Source organism: Lontra canadensis, unplaced genomic scaffold (genome assembly GCF_010015895.1).
Source record: "Lontra canadensis isolate GAN:19392208 unplaced genomic scaffold, GSC_riverotter_1.0 scaffold125, whole genome shotgun sequence".
In the NCBI taxonomy this organism is placed as follows: Eukaryota; Metazoa; Chordata; class Mammalia; order Carnivora; family Mustelidae; genus Lontra; species Lontra canadensis.
This window is the reverse complement of record NW_022631119.1, coordinates 4,808,406-4,823,823: the sequence shown is the minus strand read 5'-3', so window position 1 is coordinate 4,823,823 and position 15,418 is coordinate 4,808,406. Positions and strand designations below refer to the sequence as shown.

The 15,418-nt window shown below is 48.7% G+C and overlaps 2 protein-coding genes across 5 annotated transcripts in view; both read left to right on the top strand.

Annotated features, from left to right (window-relative positions):
- Nucleotides 1-15,418, top strand: part of FBXO17 (F-box protein 17) — a 95,681-nt gene that overhangs the window by 25,216 nt on the left and 55,047 nt on the right. The gene's annotated exons all lie outside the window — the stretch shown is intronic.
- The window catches only part of FBXO27 (F-box protein 27), a 34,715-nt gene continuing 25,424 nt past the window's right edge, over nt 6,128-15,418 (top strand). Inside the window, exons 1-6 of one of the 4 annotated variants that reach the window (XM_032842207.1) lie at nt 6,128-6,240; nt 6,458-6,845; nt 7,038-7,149; nt 7,233-7,328; nt 11,966-12,101; nt 12,761-13,484. In XM_032842207.1, the coding sequence (XP_032698098.1) occupies nt 6,494-6,845; nt 7,038-7,149; nt 7,233-7,328; nt 11,966-12,101; nt 12,761-12,904 (840 nt within the window). In that variant the 5' untranslated portion in view covers nt 6,128-6,240; nt 6,458-6,493 and the 3' untranslated portion in view covers nt 12,905-13,484. Of the gene's footprint in view, nt 6,241-6,276; nt 6,846-7,037; nt 7,150-7,232; nt 7,329-11,965; nt 12,102-12,760; nt 13,485-15,418 lie in introns of those variants that run through there. The other 3 variants (XM_032842205.1, XM_032842208.1, XM_032842209.1) reach the window with 3 other exon arrangements.

The window sequence follows — 15,418 nt, the reverse complement described above, 5'->3', positions numbered from 1 at the left end:
AGTTCATTTTAACTAGTTCTGCATGGGACAGAGGAGTATATGTCAGAGATGGAAGCTTGGTCTCTTCCTGAATTAAATGTGGGCTATTGCTTTTACTTCTGACAGAAGACAGATGACTTGCCTAGCTCAGGAGAAGCAGTGCTGGGTCTGTCTGCTTCCAGATCTGGTGGAGGGAATTGGTGTTAGTGTGGACGCCATGGGTCTGGAGAGGTGGTTTTCTTGTGGGGATTCTAACTCTGGTGTATGAATGGGGAGGTCAGGGGCTGCCAGGATTACCCTGGGATGACGTTTGAACTTGCCTGAGCCAACATCCTACCTGCTGTGTGGGGGGCATCTGGTCAGGGCGGGTACTGGATGAAGCAGTCAGGCTCAGCAAGGGGCTGGTGCTCCGGGCTCAGGTGGAGGCAGGTGCCATGAATCCATAGAGCCTAGAGGGATTCTGAAGCCAAGACTGGTGGGTTTCAAGCGCTAGCTTTGACAACCCAAATACTCCTCTGTGTGCCTTCCCCCTTCTCCAATCCCAACTCGCCTCTCCCGATCACATCTCCTTCTACATGTCTGTCACAAGGATTATACATATAGCATTGTTTTATGTAATTTTAAGTTCTGTGTATGGTAGATTGTGCTCACCAGCCTCCAAGGTCATGTGTACCCCGAGGACGTGCTTTTGGATTTGTCCATGAGGCAATGTGTAGAATCTTTGTTCTTTTGTGTGTCGTTAGGTAACTTGTACTTAACGCCCTTTAATAAAGTTTTATATACTTCTGCACAAAGCATTGTGTTTCTTTTGTTGGATTCATTTGGAGCCACCTCAAGGTTTTCATTGCTTTTGTAAAAGGAATCTTAATATTTTTAAATGTAAAAAATATTTTTATTTTTTTAAAGATTTTTAAAAATTATTTATTTATTTGACAGACAGAGATCACAAGTAGGCAGAGAGAGAGAGAGAGAGGAGAAGCAGGCTCCCCACCGAGCAGAGAACCCCATGCGGGGCTCGATCCCAGGACCCTGAGATCCTGACCCGAGCTGAAGGCAGAGGCTTTAACTTTAAGCCACCCAGGTGCCCCTAAAAAATATTTTTAAATGTAAAAAACTCTAAAACTCTAAAAACTCTGTAAAATGTCAAATTTGCCATCTTTTTAAAAATTTTATTTATTTTATTTGAGAAAGAGAACTTAAAAAGCGAGAGAGAGAGCAGGAGCAGGGGACAGAGGGAGAAGCAGGCTCCCCACTGAACAGGGAGCCCGATGCGGGGCTTGATCCCAGGACCCCAAGATCATGACCTGAGCTGAAGGCAGGTGCTTAACGGACTGAGCCACCCGGGTGCCCGTGAAATTTACCATCTATCCCGTTTCCAGTATACAGTTCCATGATGTCAAGTGCATTTACATTGTTGTGCAACTAACCTCCAGAACTCTTTCACTCTTGTAAGGCTGAAACTCTGTACCCATTAAGGGTGCCTGGGTGGCTCAGTGGGTTAAAGCCTCTGCCTTCAGCTCAGGTCATGATCCCAGGGTCCTCAGATCAGGCCCCACATCAGGCTCTCTGCTCATCGGGGAGCCTGCTTCCCTTCCTCTATCTCTGCCTGCCTCTCTGCCTACTTGTGATCTCTGTCAAATAAATAAATAAAATCTTAAAAAAAAAAACAAAAAACCCTCTGTACCCATTAATAACTCCCCATTCCCCCCAGCCCCTGACCCCCAGCGCTCACCATTCTACTAGGTACTAGGTACCTCATAAGAGCAGAATCCTACAGTTTTTGTCTTTCTGTGACTGGTACACATTCTGTTCTAGTAGGTACTATCAAACAATTTTCCGACATGGTAGCCCCCTGTCTCCATAGGCCGTGGACAGGGTTCTAGTCCATCGCTCCACATTCCCACACTGGTTTTCCATCTCGAGTTTTTTGTGTTTTCATCATTCTAGTGGGTGTTACTGGTTTTAACTTGTTTTTCCCTGATGATTGAGGTTAGTGCAATTTGTGGTCCATCTTTTAAATCTATACTTCCACCCAGCCCCCCTTCCAACTGAATTATCTTATTTCGGTTTTTTTTTGAGATTTTTTTTTTTCAGTAATCTCTACACCCAACGTGGGGCTCAAATTCACAACCCCGAGACCAAGGGTCGCAAACACTATGGACTGAGTCAGCCAGGCGACCCCACTGGATTATTTAAAGCACTTGGGACATCCTAGCATTACCTCCAAAAATACTTGCAGGGTGTATCTCTAAAAGATAAGGTTCTCTTCCCCTCTCTCCCCTTTTTAGCAAAACCACAATACCCTGGGCTGCAGACAGGGAAAGGGGTGGATTCCTCACCCTCCCCATCCCCTTCAGACCACACACACACACACACACACACACACACACACACACACACCCCTGGCTTGCCTGACCCTATTTTTGTCAAAGGCTACTAGGTGTGTCTTTTGATTCTTTAAAGCCTCTTATTTTGTTGGTGTGTTTAATCTTAAAAACTAGCCCTGGTCCAACTTTTCTTAAGGTCTTGATTATATCCAAGTGTGGCTTCAGTTGGGGGAATTACTTCTTGTGGGCAGAGAAGGTTTGTGGGTTGTGTGGCTCTTTTCTTCATTAGTGGATGAGCGGTTGACCCCCAAGAATGCTGGGTTGTGGGGAGAGCCTGGAGGATTTTACACTGACACCCCGGCTTCTCCCCCGTCCTAGGGAAAATAGACATTCCAGGGAGGGCTGAATCATACTTCAAGAAAGGACTGGATTTTATTCCCAACCGCCTCTGAGAGTTGGCTTCTGTATAGATACCTCCCCAACCATCTGAGAGCAAGGTTTACTAGTTACCTGCTCCCTCCGACCTTCCCTCCATACAAAGGGCCTACTTGCTGTCAAGTTTCTTTTCCTGGGATCAAAATACACCCAGTAGCCTCTGGATAGGAGAGGCGGGGGGCATGGAAACCAAGCTGGTGACCTTTAGATGCCCTTGGAATTAATCGCACAGCCTACCTCCCAAGACCTCAATGTTCCAGAGTTTCTACCTCTGTAAACTGGCTGGGCAGTTGTCCCCCCAGCCTCCCAAACACACCTCCAGTGGAGAGAAGTACCAGTATCCCCCCCCCACACACACAGGGGAGCCCTTCCCACCCTATCTCCATCAGAGCCAACTCACTGATTTTTTTTAAAGCGAGTTGCTTTTCTTTTTTCTAAAGATTTTATTTATTTATTCGACAGAGAGAGAGATCACAAGTAGGCAGAGCAGCAGGCAGGGAGAGAGGGGGAAGCAGGCTCCCCACTGAGCAGTGAGCCCAGGATCCTGAGATCATGACCAGAGCCGAAGGCAGAGGCTTAACCTTACACTGTGCCATCCAGGCGCCCTGCCAACTCCCTGATTTATGGCAAATAATTTCTCAGGCCGCCTTTATGTTTTTGAAATGAAATACTTAGCTAATGAAACCTACCTCCACAGATAATTCTTAAAATGTTCATAAAATAACTATCACATAAACGTGAGATAAAAGGAGAGACTTAATTTTCAAAATCCCCTGATAACTTGTTATACCGACAGACCTGATGATTCAGTATCTGCATTTTTTTTAAATCTCCCTGGGGAGTTTGATGTAGCCCCAGGATATTCCTCTCTCCCTGTGGGGTCCCTGGAGCACCCCATCAAACCCACAGCTGGCCCTGCCTAGATGAAGAGATTTTCTGGTTTTGTGAATCGGATAATAACCATTCAAGTTCCCACCAAGCCAAGCGCAGTCTTCTGATTGACCCAGTATCGGCATCCCCTGGACAATTCCGTGTTAACCCACTTTACATTGATATGCAGAATGGAACTGTGTTCCAGGCTCAGATCAACAGGCTTTCCTCCTCCTACATCAGAATTCACGGGACACCAATTATGAGAAGGAATGAATCCAGGACAGTTCTCTGCTGAGTGGCATTGTCTTGTGCTGGCTTCCCCCATTCCCGTGGCAGCAAAATGCCCCCCATAACTTTCCCAAAGGGACCCTGGGGGGCTGGGTTCACCACCCCACTCCTCCCATTATTCTGTTCATCAGTGAACAGGCACTTCTTGAACCCGCTTATATTTGTTTGTTTGTTTTAACGATTTTATTTATTTATTTGAGAGAGAGAGAGAGATAGCCAGAGAGCGCAGAGCAGGAGGGAGGGGCAGAGAGAGAGGCAGACTCCCCTCAGGGGCTCGGTCACAATCATGATCAAGATCACAGGACCCTTTGATCACGACCCAAGCCTAAGGCAAATAGATGCTTAATCAACTGAGCCACCCAGCAGCCGCCCCCCCCTTGTTTGTTTTTTTAAGATTTTATTTTTAAGTAATCTCCACACGCAAGGTGGGACTCAAACTCACAAACCTGAGGTCAAGAGTCTCGTGCTTCACCGACCCAGCCAGCCAGGCACCCCGTCTGTTTTTCTTTTTCTCAGGTGCAGCTTGGGCCCTCATTCCAAGAGTTCACAGAGATCGCCTCTGAGAAGAATTGAGAAATGGGAAGCAATCTGACTTGTCAGTGTTGCCTTCTTCTCTTATAGTTCTTAAGCTATTTTTTTAACCTTTAAAAAAAAAAACTTTTGGGGGGCCCCTGTGTGGCTCAGTGGGTTAAGCCTCCGCCTTTGGCTCAGGTCATGATCTCAGGGTCCTGGGATCAAGCCCCGCATCGGGTTCTCTGCTTGGTGGGGAGCCTGCTTCCCCCTCTCTGCCTGCCTCTCTGCCTCCTTGTGATCTCTATCAAGTTAATTAATTAATTAATTAAAAAATAGGTTTAAAAAACTTTTTTGAACTCATATACTCGGGTCATAACCAATTTTCATAACCTCATTATCAAAAAGATTTCTACAGCTGACCTATTACGTGAAAAAGTAATTTTCATTATAGAGGGAAGGGTGTAATGTCTAAGATCTGCTTCCAGTTTTCCGCGGGGAGCAAGTGGGTAGGAGCGGGGATGAAAACCGACTGGCCAGGAGGTAATCGCGGACCTGGGTACTCCTTACACCGTTCCACTTTTGGACAGGTTTGAAAACGTCCAGAGTATATTGAAAACCTATGTGTTGAAAAGAAATAGGCCACTGTAATAGTCACTCTTTCAGAATTAAGGTCTCCCACCCAGACTGCTTGTGCCCTATTCCCCTTCTTAGTCTCTTCCTCCACAGCTTAATTACCTTCTAACACTATGTAATTTACATGTCATGTCTCATGTTCATCAGGCCCATACCCATTGTCCTCTGGTTTAACGCTTTAATAATAAAACTGCTCCCTTCTTTCCTGTTTAGAGAGGTCTTCCTGGGGCTGGCAGGAGATTTTTATTTTTAATTATTTCCCCAACACGCTGTAATTTGCTTATTATGTCTTCTGTTCATCATCTAAGTTCCGCTCGGACAAGGATCCACGTCTGGTTTTATTTGCTGATATTTATAATTGCATGTGTGGCTTACATTTTGTTTTCACTGGATACAGTTAGTATAGAGGCAACCAGGTTGGGTTCAAATCCCAGCTGTCACCTACTAGCTGTGTGACCCTGGGCAGTCACTTGGCCTCTGCCGGCCTCAGTTTTCTCATCTGTGAAGGGGGCACATAGCGGTACCCGCCTCAATGGGTTTGCCATCCTGACCGGTAGGAAGAAGCTCTGTAAACGGAAATCAGTGTTATTTCTGGTTAGAGCACTTGTTTTTGGAGTCAAATAGATACGCATTTGGCGCCTACCCCAACTGTTTTTTCTCCTGTGAAATCGGGTTAATGTTGCCCTATCATAAAGGTGATGGGGATTTGTTGAAGGACTGGACGGGTCTGAAGCCTCCTGCCCGGATGCCTGACGAAAATAACTGCAGTCGAAGCGATACGAGGCCTCCCGCCCAGATGCCTGACCAAAATAACGGCAGTCGCTCCTCGCCAGGCGTCTCGCGGGCGGGTGTAGACCGACCCTGGATCCCGGCGGCCCCGCCCCTCCCCGGTCTGAGCCGTCAGGCCTGGTTTGATAGTCCTCTCCCCTCCTCCGGGACTACCGGGGAAGGAATGGGTCTGGCGAATACAAGGATGGCGCAGGACGGCTGGCTGGGGGCGGGGCGGGGGGGGGCCGCTGGGCGACCAGAGGGATGAGAGCGCGGACACCCGCGGACCAGAGGATGGGGTGGAGGGTGGGAATGCGGGCTGTTAAAAAGGGAGGGGCTGGCAAGTAAAAGGATGGAGGAGGGGAGGGGGACGCCGGGGGACAGGAGAGCGTCTGCGGGTGAGGAGCCCTGGCTCTGATCCAAGGTAGGACTGCGGGGCTGAGCCGCCCCGGTGGGAGCGCGCAGCACCGGGTGCACCCGGCTGGCTGGATCCGCTGCTGGGAAGGACCGGTTGGGAGGCTGGGGATTTGAGCCCGGGGGCCGGAGCCGGGGCGTGGCGGGGCCGGGGCGGGGCCGGCGGCAGCTGCGCGCGCGCCGCGGAGGCTGCGGGCCCTTGCCTCCTTGACCTTACTTTCCCGCAGTCACCGCCCGGCCTGGCGCGGGCTGGGCGGGGGACCATGGGCGCTTCGGCCTCCCGGGGCCGCCCCGCCCGGGTCCCCGCGCCGGAGCCCGAACCCGAGGAGGCGCTGGACCTGAGCCAACTGCCACCGGAGCTGCTCCTGGTGGTGCTGAGCCACGTGCCTCCGCGCACGCTGCTGGGGTGCTGCCGCCAAGTGTGCCGGGGCTGGCGCGCCCTGGTGGACGGCCAGGCCCTGTGGCTGCTCATCCTGGCCCGGGATCACGGCACCCTGCTGCCGCTCGCCCGCAGCTGCCTGCCCCCTGCCCGCGCCGGCAGGCCCTGCCTCCTGGGCCGCTTCTGCGAGCGCCGCCCGATCGGACGCAACCTCATCCGCAACCCCTGCGGCCAGGGTGGGGAAGCGCCCGCCTGGGGGTCTGGCGGGCCGGCTGGCCGGGGGGGGCGGGGCCGGGGGCGGCGGGGCCGGGGGCGGCGGGGCCGGGGGCGGCGGGGCCGGGGGCGGGGCTTCGTCGGGGTAGGTGGGAGGTGGCCGCCGGCGGGTGGGCGGGCGAGGAACTTGGGCGCAAGCCTCTCGTATTTAACAGAAGGCCTCCGGAAATGGATGGTGCAGCACGGTGGGGACGGCTGGGTGGTGGAGGTCAACAGGTCTACGGTGCCCGGGGCCCCCTCGCAGACCTGCTTCGTGTCTTCCTTCAGGTGAATGCCCCTACCCCGCAAGGGCCAGGCCCGTTGTGAGGAAGACCTGCCTGTTCTCATTGACCTTTCTCCCTCTTTCCTAGCTGGTGTCGCAAAAAGCAGGTGTTGGACCTGGAGGAGGAGGGTTTGTGGCCAGAGCTGCTAGATAGTGGCAAGATTGAGATTTGTGTCTCTGATTGGTGAGTATGATGACAGAAACAGCCCTTTGCTCAGCGCTGACCACAGGCGCTGTGACCGTTGCATGGGTGACTTCACCGGGACCGCCACTAACAACCCCTTACAGATAAAGAGATGAAGCTCAGGGATGTGAATGACTTAACCACTGAACCCCTCTTTTCACCCCCAAATGGAGCTGGATTGCAAGATGCCTCATTGGATCCCGTTACAGAGGACTTGGCCCAGCTCAGTCTTGTCTGCGAATGACATGCTCCTTGCTTTAGGAGGACGCAGAGTAGGGTCGTTAGCTAAATTGACATTTTGGAGCCAGACTTGCCAAGTCCCTGGCTCTACAGCTTTGTGGCTTTGGGCAAGTCTCAGTGTGCCTCAGTTTCCCTATCTTTATAAGATAGGTTTACATGTCAAGCACATAACCAGCGCTTCATAAGAGTGAGCTATTTTAGTTGGGTTTTTTCAGGTTTTTGTTTTTTTGTTTTGTTTTTTGAGCCTCCATCCTCTGAGAATGTATATTTCAAGGTGTCAGATTTCTAGCAGTGGAGGGGTTCAGAAAGGGGAGGAGATTAGCTCTGATGGCACAGCAAGGAATTGGTGAGACCTGAAATTAGGCTCAGACTCCTCTGCGGAGCATATCCTCTGTAGTGATGGTCTTGAAACGAGGGTTATATGTACGCGAAGACTTTCCTTGGGATACGTGACCCAGATCATTTCAAGGGAGGCAATGTCGTATTTTCTGCAGCTGTGTTCCCTGGTTCTAAAATTACCAGCTACACATCACATCTCTGGTGAGATGTATATGATTTGTCCTTGTCCAGTCCCTCTCTCAGAGTCCTCAGTCTTACAGAAAAAACAAGTCCCTCACTATGGTGTGTGTCCCCCTCCCCCCCGACGTAAAGACTACTGGAGAGTTAGGCAAAGTTAACTGCTTGAAATTGCAGCCTTACCAAATTCACTTACACTTTCATTTTTTGTTTTTTTTAAAGATTTTATTTATTTATTTGACAGATTGAGATCACAAGTAGGCAGAGAGGCAGGCAGAGAGAGGAGGAAGCAGGCTCCCTGCTGAGCAGAGATCCCGATGTGGGGCTCAATCCCAGGACCCTGGAATCATGACCTGAGCCAAAGGCAGAGGCTTTAACCCTCTGAGCCACCCAGGCACCCTTTTGTTTTGTTTTTTAGTAGGGTCCGTGCCCGACGTGGGGCCTGAACTCATGACCCTGAGATTAAGAGTTGCATGTTCTACTGACTGAGCCAGGCAGATGCCCCCAAGTTCGCTTTTTTTTTTTTTTTTCAAGATTTATTTATTTCTTCGAGAGAGGCTGGGGGCAGGGAGGAGAGACAGATAGAGGGGGAGAGAGAGAATCCCAAGCAGACTCCCAGCTGAGCACAGCGGGACGTAGGTCTTAATCCCACAACCCTGGGATCATGTCCTGGCCGAAATCAGGAGTTGGATGCTTACCCAACTGAGCCACCCAGGTGTCCCCAGATTCACTTTTAACTAAAGACACCCTAACTTACCCACCCTCTGCAAATCTGTCTCATTAGACCATGTGTTTTATAATAAAATTGTTTTTAATTTAATCATCAGTTATCAAACTACTGTAACATATTTGTGCTGTTTTGGCCAGCAGTGTGCCCTTTGATTGTAACAATCATTGGTTCCCAAATGTGGCTGCACATTATACAGGATCATTTAAAACTCCCAATGCCCAGGTCACGCCCCATCCCAGTTAAATCAGAGCACCTTTGGGAGAGAGCCGGGTCTCAGTATCTGAGAAGTTTAGAGCTGACTGCAAAGTGAGAGGGCACAGTCTCCAAGACCATCCTCCCTTTGACACCAGCTGCAAGTTTGGGGAATTCAGAAAAACCACCCTCACCTTCTGCAATTCACTGGAAAGACTCCTAGAACTCACTGGACTCACATGAATACGGTTTTGTTTTGTTTTATAATATGGGATTTTTTTTTTAAGATTTTATTTACTTATTTGACAGAGATCACAAGTAGACAGAGAGGCAGGCAGAGAGAGAGGAAGGGAAGCAGGCTCCCCACCGAGCAGAGAGCCCAATGTGGGGCTCGATCCCAGGACCCTGAGATCATGACCTAAGCTAAAGGCAGAGGCTTCAACCCACTGAGCCACCCAGGTGCCCCATGAATACAGTTTATTACAAGGAAAACGTAACAGATCAAAAATGAGCCCAGGGAAGAAGAGCTAGGGCAGCATGGAAGCACAGAACTTCTGTGGTTCACTTGCCTTGGGGTCAAGATGCAATCCTGCCCCAGCAACCGTGTGACAATATACACGGAATATCGCTGACCTGGGAAGCGCACCTGAGCTTCATTGCCCAGAATTTCTGCTGGGGCTTCATCACCTGGTTAATCTCAGACTCCTGGTCAGTTGATACCACCTGACATAGCCTAAGCCACATTGTGGGGTCTTTCTGGAGTGGCCAGCCCCCACGGTGAGACTATCTGGGTGGATATGGCCAGCCCCCACTGGAATCCCATTGGTAGGCTATCCAGCATGATGCAAGCTCCCCAGGAGAACAGAGAAACTCCCAGCAGCCATAACATTCCCAGGGTCCAGAGAGAACCTTCCATAACCTCTGGACAAGGCTAAATTCTTTTTTTTTTTTTTTAAGATAGAGAATATCTCAATCTTTTTTTAAGTTTTTATTTATTCATTTGAGAGAGTGAGTGAGAGAGAGAGAGCATGAGGAGAGAGGTCAGTGGGAGAAGCAGACTCCCTGCCTAGCAGGGAGCCTGATGTGGCACTCGATCCTGGGACTCCAGGAACATGACCTGAGCCGAAGGCAGTCGCTTAACCAACTGAGCCACGCAGGCACCATAAATTCTTTGCTATACAATATCTTTTCAACATTCCAGATGATTCTAACCTGCAGCCAACTCTGGGAGCCATTACTGAGTAATAACTCAATCCCAATGAGAAAACGTTAACACTTAGATCTTTATGATCACAGGAAAAAAGTTTAATTTCTATTCATATAGGAATATTTTGGTCTGTGGTTGGCAGAACGCAGTATGGAGGGGCAGTCTTGAGTAGTCAGAAGAAATTAAGAAAGTGTTGCTATTACATGAGGACAGAATTGTGTGGGTGAGGTAGAGCAGGCATCTAATTCTAAGAAGTAGAATGATGTGACGTCTCTGAAGGAAGAAACTGAATTTGTGTATTTCTTTTGTTTTTTGTTTTTTGGGTTTTTTTTTAAGATTTTATTTATTTATTTGACAGACAGAGATCACAAGTAGAGAGGCAGGCAGAGAAGAGGAAGCAGGCTCCCTGCTGAGCAGAGAGCCCAATGCAGGGCTCAATCCCAGAACCCTGGGATCATGACCTGAGCTGAAGGCAGAGGCTTTAACCCACTGAGCCACCCAAGTGCCCCTGAATTTGTGTATTTTTATAACACATTATTCTTGAGTTAAACTTTTAACTCCTTAAAAGTTTAAAAGTTAAAGTTTTATACATCAGAATTATACATTTTTTAAGTTTACATATTTAATTAACTTATTTATTTAAAGTGTACGTATTTTAGGTACGCAGCTCTGAATTATTGCAGAGTGAACGCATCCGTGTTAGCTGCTTTCCCATCACTACCCACCCAGGGGTCCACTGTCCTGAATTCTGTTACCGTAGATAAGTTCCATCCGTTTTTGTACTTGAGAGACAGAGAGGATCCCACAGTATATGTTTGTTTGTTTCTGGCTTCTTTCAACTGCATGTTTGTAAACTGATTCCTAATTGTGCATAACTACAATAAGTTTGCTTTCTTTGCTATATACTATTCTATTACGTGAATCTACTGTAATTTATCCATTTACCATCGATGGACATTGGAAGTTGTTATGTTGTTATTGTTTTTATGTTGCTGGGTATCGCATCATGACTAAATATATTTAGAGTCCAATGATCCTTTATTTTATTTTTTAGAGATTTTATTTTTAAATAATCTTTCCACCCCACACGGGGCTCAAACTCACAATCCCGAGATTGAGTCACCTGTTCCACAAACTAAGCTGGCCAGGTGCCCCTCCTGTTGTCCTTTTCAATGACTGCTATGAAAGTTTTATTTTATTTTATTTTATTTTTTTAAGATTTTATTTATTTGACACACTGAGAGAGAAATCACAAGTAGGCAGAGAGAGAGGGGAAAGCAGGCTCCCTTCTAATCAGAGAACCTGATGCAGGACTTGATCCCAGGACCCTGGGTTCATGACCTGAGCCAAAGGCAGAGGCTTAACCCACTGAGCCACCCAGGCGCCCCTGAAAGTTGTATTTTAAAAAGTCAGCATATCCACTGGAAATCACATCTTTGCCACTGTTTGAACAATGAGCAATTTCCATTGTCACCTTAATGGTAACAGAAGGAGGTGCCTTGAAGGGCGCTGCTCTGGGTCACTGCTTTGAGAACACGTGTGCTTGTGGACCAGCTGGGGACCTCGTTTAATGCAGGTTCTGAGTCACTGGTCCACAGTGGGGCCGAGCTCCCAGGTGACACGAGTCGTGCTGAGCGGAGGACTTCGTTTTGGGTTTGCATACATGGGGAGGCCATTCTGGGGGAGAGGCAGGCAGACACCCAAAGAGATGAGGTGGGCACGTCCAGCCTTCAAGGCCTCCCTCCTCCACAGGTGGGGAGCCCGACACGACAGTGGCTGTATGTACCGACTCCTTGTCCAACTTCTAGATGCCAACCAGACTGTGCTGGATAAATTCTCTGCTATGCCCGTTCCCATCCAACAGTGGAACAACAATGTCTGCTTTCAGGTGAGTCTCCGCCTTCAGGTGAGTCTCTGGCAGGGACCAGGGGGGAACTGATCGGCCTGGGGAGGTTATCTGTTACTTCTTGGGGTTTCCGTAAGGAGGACGCCGCTGGGGATGCTTCTGGTTCCTGGCTCTCGGGTAGTTGCTTCCAGACAATGGCTGGAGCCGAAGGCCTGGTGGGGTTTGTGTGTGTGTGTGTGTGTGTGTGTGTGTGTGTGTGTGTACGTGTACATCCAGCAGCTGGTGGCTTCATTTAGTCCCAGAGTGTATGTGTGTGTGTGTGTGTGTGTGTGTGTGTGTGTATGTGTACATCCAGCAGCTGGTGGCTTCATTTAGTCCCAGAGCTCCCATGTGGGGTCTCTCTGTGAGGGCTGGCCTGGATTTCCTCACGTCATGGCCACCTCGGGGCAGCCAGACTCCACTTACTAGTGGCTCAGGATTCCGCCAGGAAGGTTCCAGAGAAACCAACAGAAGCTGCATTGCCTTTTCTGACTTAGTTTTCAAGTCACTTGGCGGTTACGAACAAAACCCGCCCGCCCAGACTTCAGGGGACAGGAATTAGGATGAGGAACCATGCGATTCCACTGAGCCAGAAGGCCCCAGGCTCAGATTTCGAGAAGGCGGCTGTGGCACAACACGCCTGATGTCTTTTCTACCTACAGGTCACCCACGTGTTCTCCAACATCAAGATGGGTGTCCGCTTTGTGTCTTTCGAACACTGGGGCCAGGACACACAGTTCTGGGCTGGTCACTATGGAGCCCGTGTGACCAACTCAAGTGTGGTCGTCCGAGCCCAGCTGTCTTAGTGGAGGGCAGTCCCTGCACAACAACCTGAGTGGTGCCTTCCAGAACTGGGGACCATTGGCCAGGACTTCTCATTAACCAAGGATGTGTACCTCCCTGGCATCATGGGTACTCCTGGAGGGTTCTGCCAGGACCCCTCTTCAGGTTCTAGAAACTACTAGAAGGAAGTTCTTTCTTCAGAGCTTCCTGCTGCTGTTACAGGGCAGTCCTCTCCCCGGAGGCCCTCTGATTCAGCCCCAGTCCCCTCTGCCCTGTCTCCTCCCCTTTCTGCTGTCAGCGGGCTTTATCTGACCCTTTAGAGAAGGCCACTGATCTCAAGTAGACTCTCATCCTTATGGCTGGGAAAATTCCAGCCACCTTGGGTGGCAAACTTAACCTCCCTCAGCTTCAAGGCTGGGACCAGGTCTCGCAGCTGAAAGTCAGCCAGCTCAAAAAATGTGTGGAGATCCTCAAGGACCCCTGTGATTGTATGTTGTATAATATTATATTTTATTTTGAAATTTTCCGCAAACATCAAGAGAATAATATATCCACAACAACTATCTGCCGATCATACGTAATAAATTTATTATTTTGCCAAAAGTGCCTCAGATCTTTGAAATAGGAAATATAACTTTATTGTCTTGTTTACTGCTTGGCTTAAAAGCAACAAATTGTCCCAGTGGAGGAGGGGAAACTACAGAAGAAACTCCCAATAGAAGGGGTTTTAGTAGAAAGAATGAAGAGTGCGAACATTATCTTTCCCAAGCCCTGAGGAAACCATCGGTTCAGACAAAGATTATCAGACAGAGGGTGTGTGTACACCACATTAGTGACTTTTTTTTTTTTTAAGATTTTATTGTTTATTAGAGAAATAAGAGACACAGCATGAACGGAGGGAAGGGGGCAGAGAGAGAAATAGACTCCTTACCTAGCAGGGAGCCTGACATGGGGCTCGATCCCAGGACCCTGGGATCATGACCTGAGCTGAAGGCAGGTGCTTAACTGAGTGAGCCACCCAGGTGTCCCATCATTTGTGGCTTTCTAGATGGGAGCCAGGATCAGGCTGTCCTCACTCCAGTCCAGGGTCATGGCTAACTCACGGCTGGTGGGTTAGTGAGATGTTCTAGGTCATCTTTTCTTTTCTTTCTTTTTTTTTTTTTTTTTAAAGATTTTATTTATTATTTGACAGACAGAGATCACAAGTAGGCAGAGAGGCAGGCAGAGAGTGAGAGGAGAAAGCAGGCTCCCTCCTGAGCAGAGAGCCTGATGCGGGGCTCGATCCCAGGACCCTGGGATCATGACCTGAGCCGAAGGCAGAGGCTTTAACCCACTGAGCCACCCAGGCGCCCCTTCTTTTCTTTTTTAAAAGATTTTTAAAGTAATCTTTACTTCCTGTGTGGGGCTTGAACTCACAACCCTGAGACCAAGAGTCGTACACTCTACCGATGGAACCAGCCTAATGCCCCTGAAATGTACTTTACTGTATTCCAGGATGAACTGCTCATTGGAGGGGTCAGGCCTTTGGCCTCTTTCTTGCAGTAGAAGGGAAATACAGGCAGTGAAGCAGCCAGACACACCCAGAGGTGGCATGTTTTGCCCAGGTTCTTAAAAAAGGAGTTGTGACAGGTTGAAACAGACAGCAGAGTCATGACCAGATGGGAGTATGCGGGGCTCTCGTGGATACTGGTTTGGACAGTTCAGCTCTAGATGGCATTTTTGGGTCAAGTGGGGGAATTTGGATATGAGGAATATGGGAAACATCTAGGAAGGGAAAGGTGCAGACCACTGCCTTAAAAAAATGCAGCCATGTAATTCAATTTTGGCATATTTTTTAAAGGTTTTTTAAATTATTTGACAGACAGAGATCACAAATAGGCAGAGAGGCAGGCAGAGAGAGAAGAGGAAGCAGGCTCCCCACAGAGCAGAGAGCCCGATGCAGGGCTCGATCCCAGGACCCCAGGATCATGACCTGAGCTGAAGGCAGAGGCTTCAACCCACTGAGCCACCCAGGCGCCCCTCAATTTTTGGCATATGTTATAGTGGTGTGTGTGTGTGTGTGTGTGCGCGCGCGCGCGCACACCAAAGTTAATGATACCACTTTATACACAAACATGTACATACGATTACTTATATCCTGGGTGACCTTCTGGATATGCGTGTGTATATAGATATGTATGTATTTATATTCAGAAGAAAAAGAATATTACCTGTAGGGGCACCTGGCTGGCTCAGTCCATAGAGCATATGACTCTTGATGTCAGGGTCATGAGCTCAAGCCCCAGGTTGGGCGTGGAGCTTATGTAAAATAATTAAAAATATATATATATTAGCTACAGTGTTACAGGGTTAGTGCAATGATCTCTGGTTGTGGTGATTTTTTTTTAATTTTGCTTATCTCATTTTCTGGTGTGTATTGGTGTATAGAAGAGATAGAAGACAAATACATAGTATCCTCCAATGCAATTTCCCTCCTCTTCCAGAAAGAACTACATTTCAAAGGCATCTTTGGTGACGGGTTTTCGCTTGTTTTATTT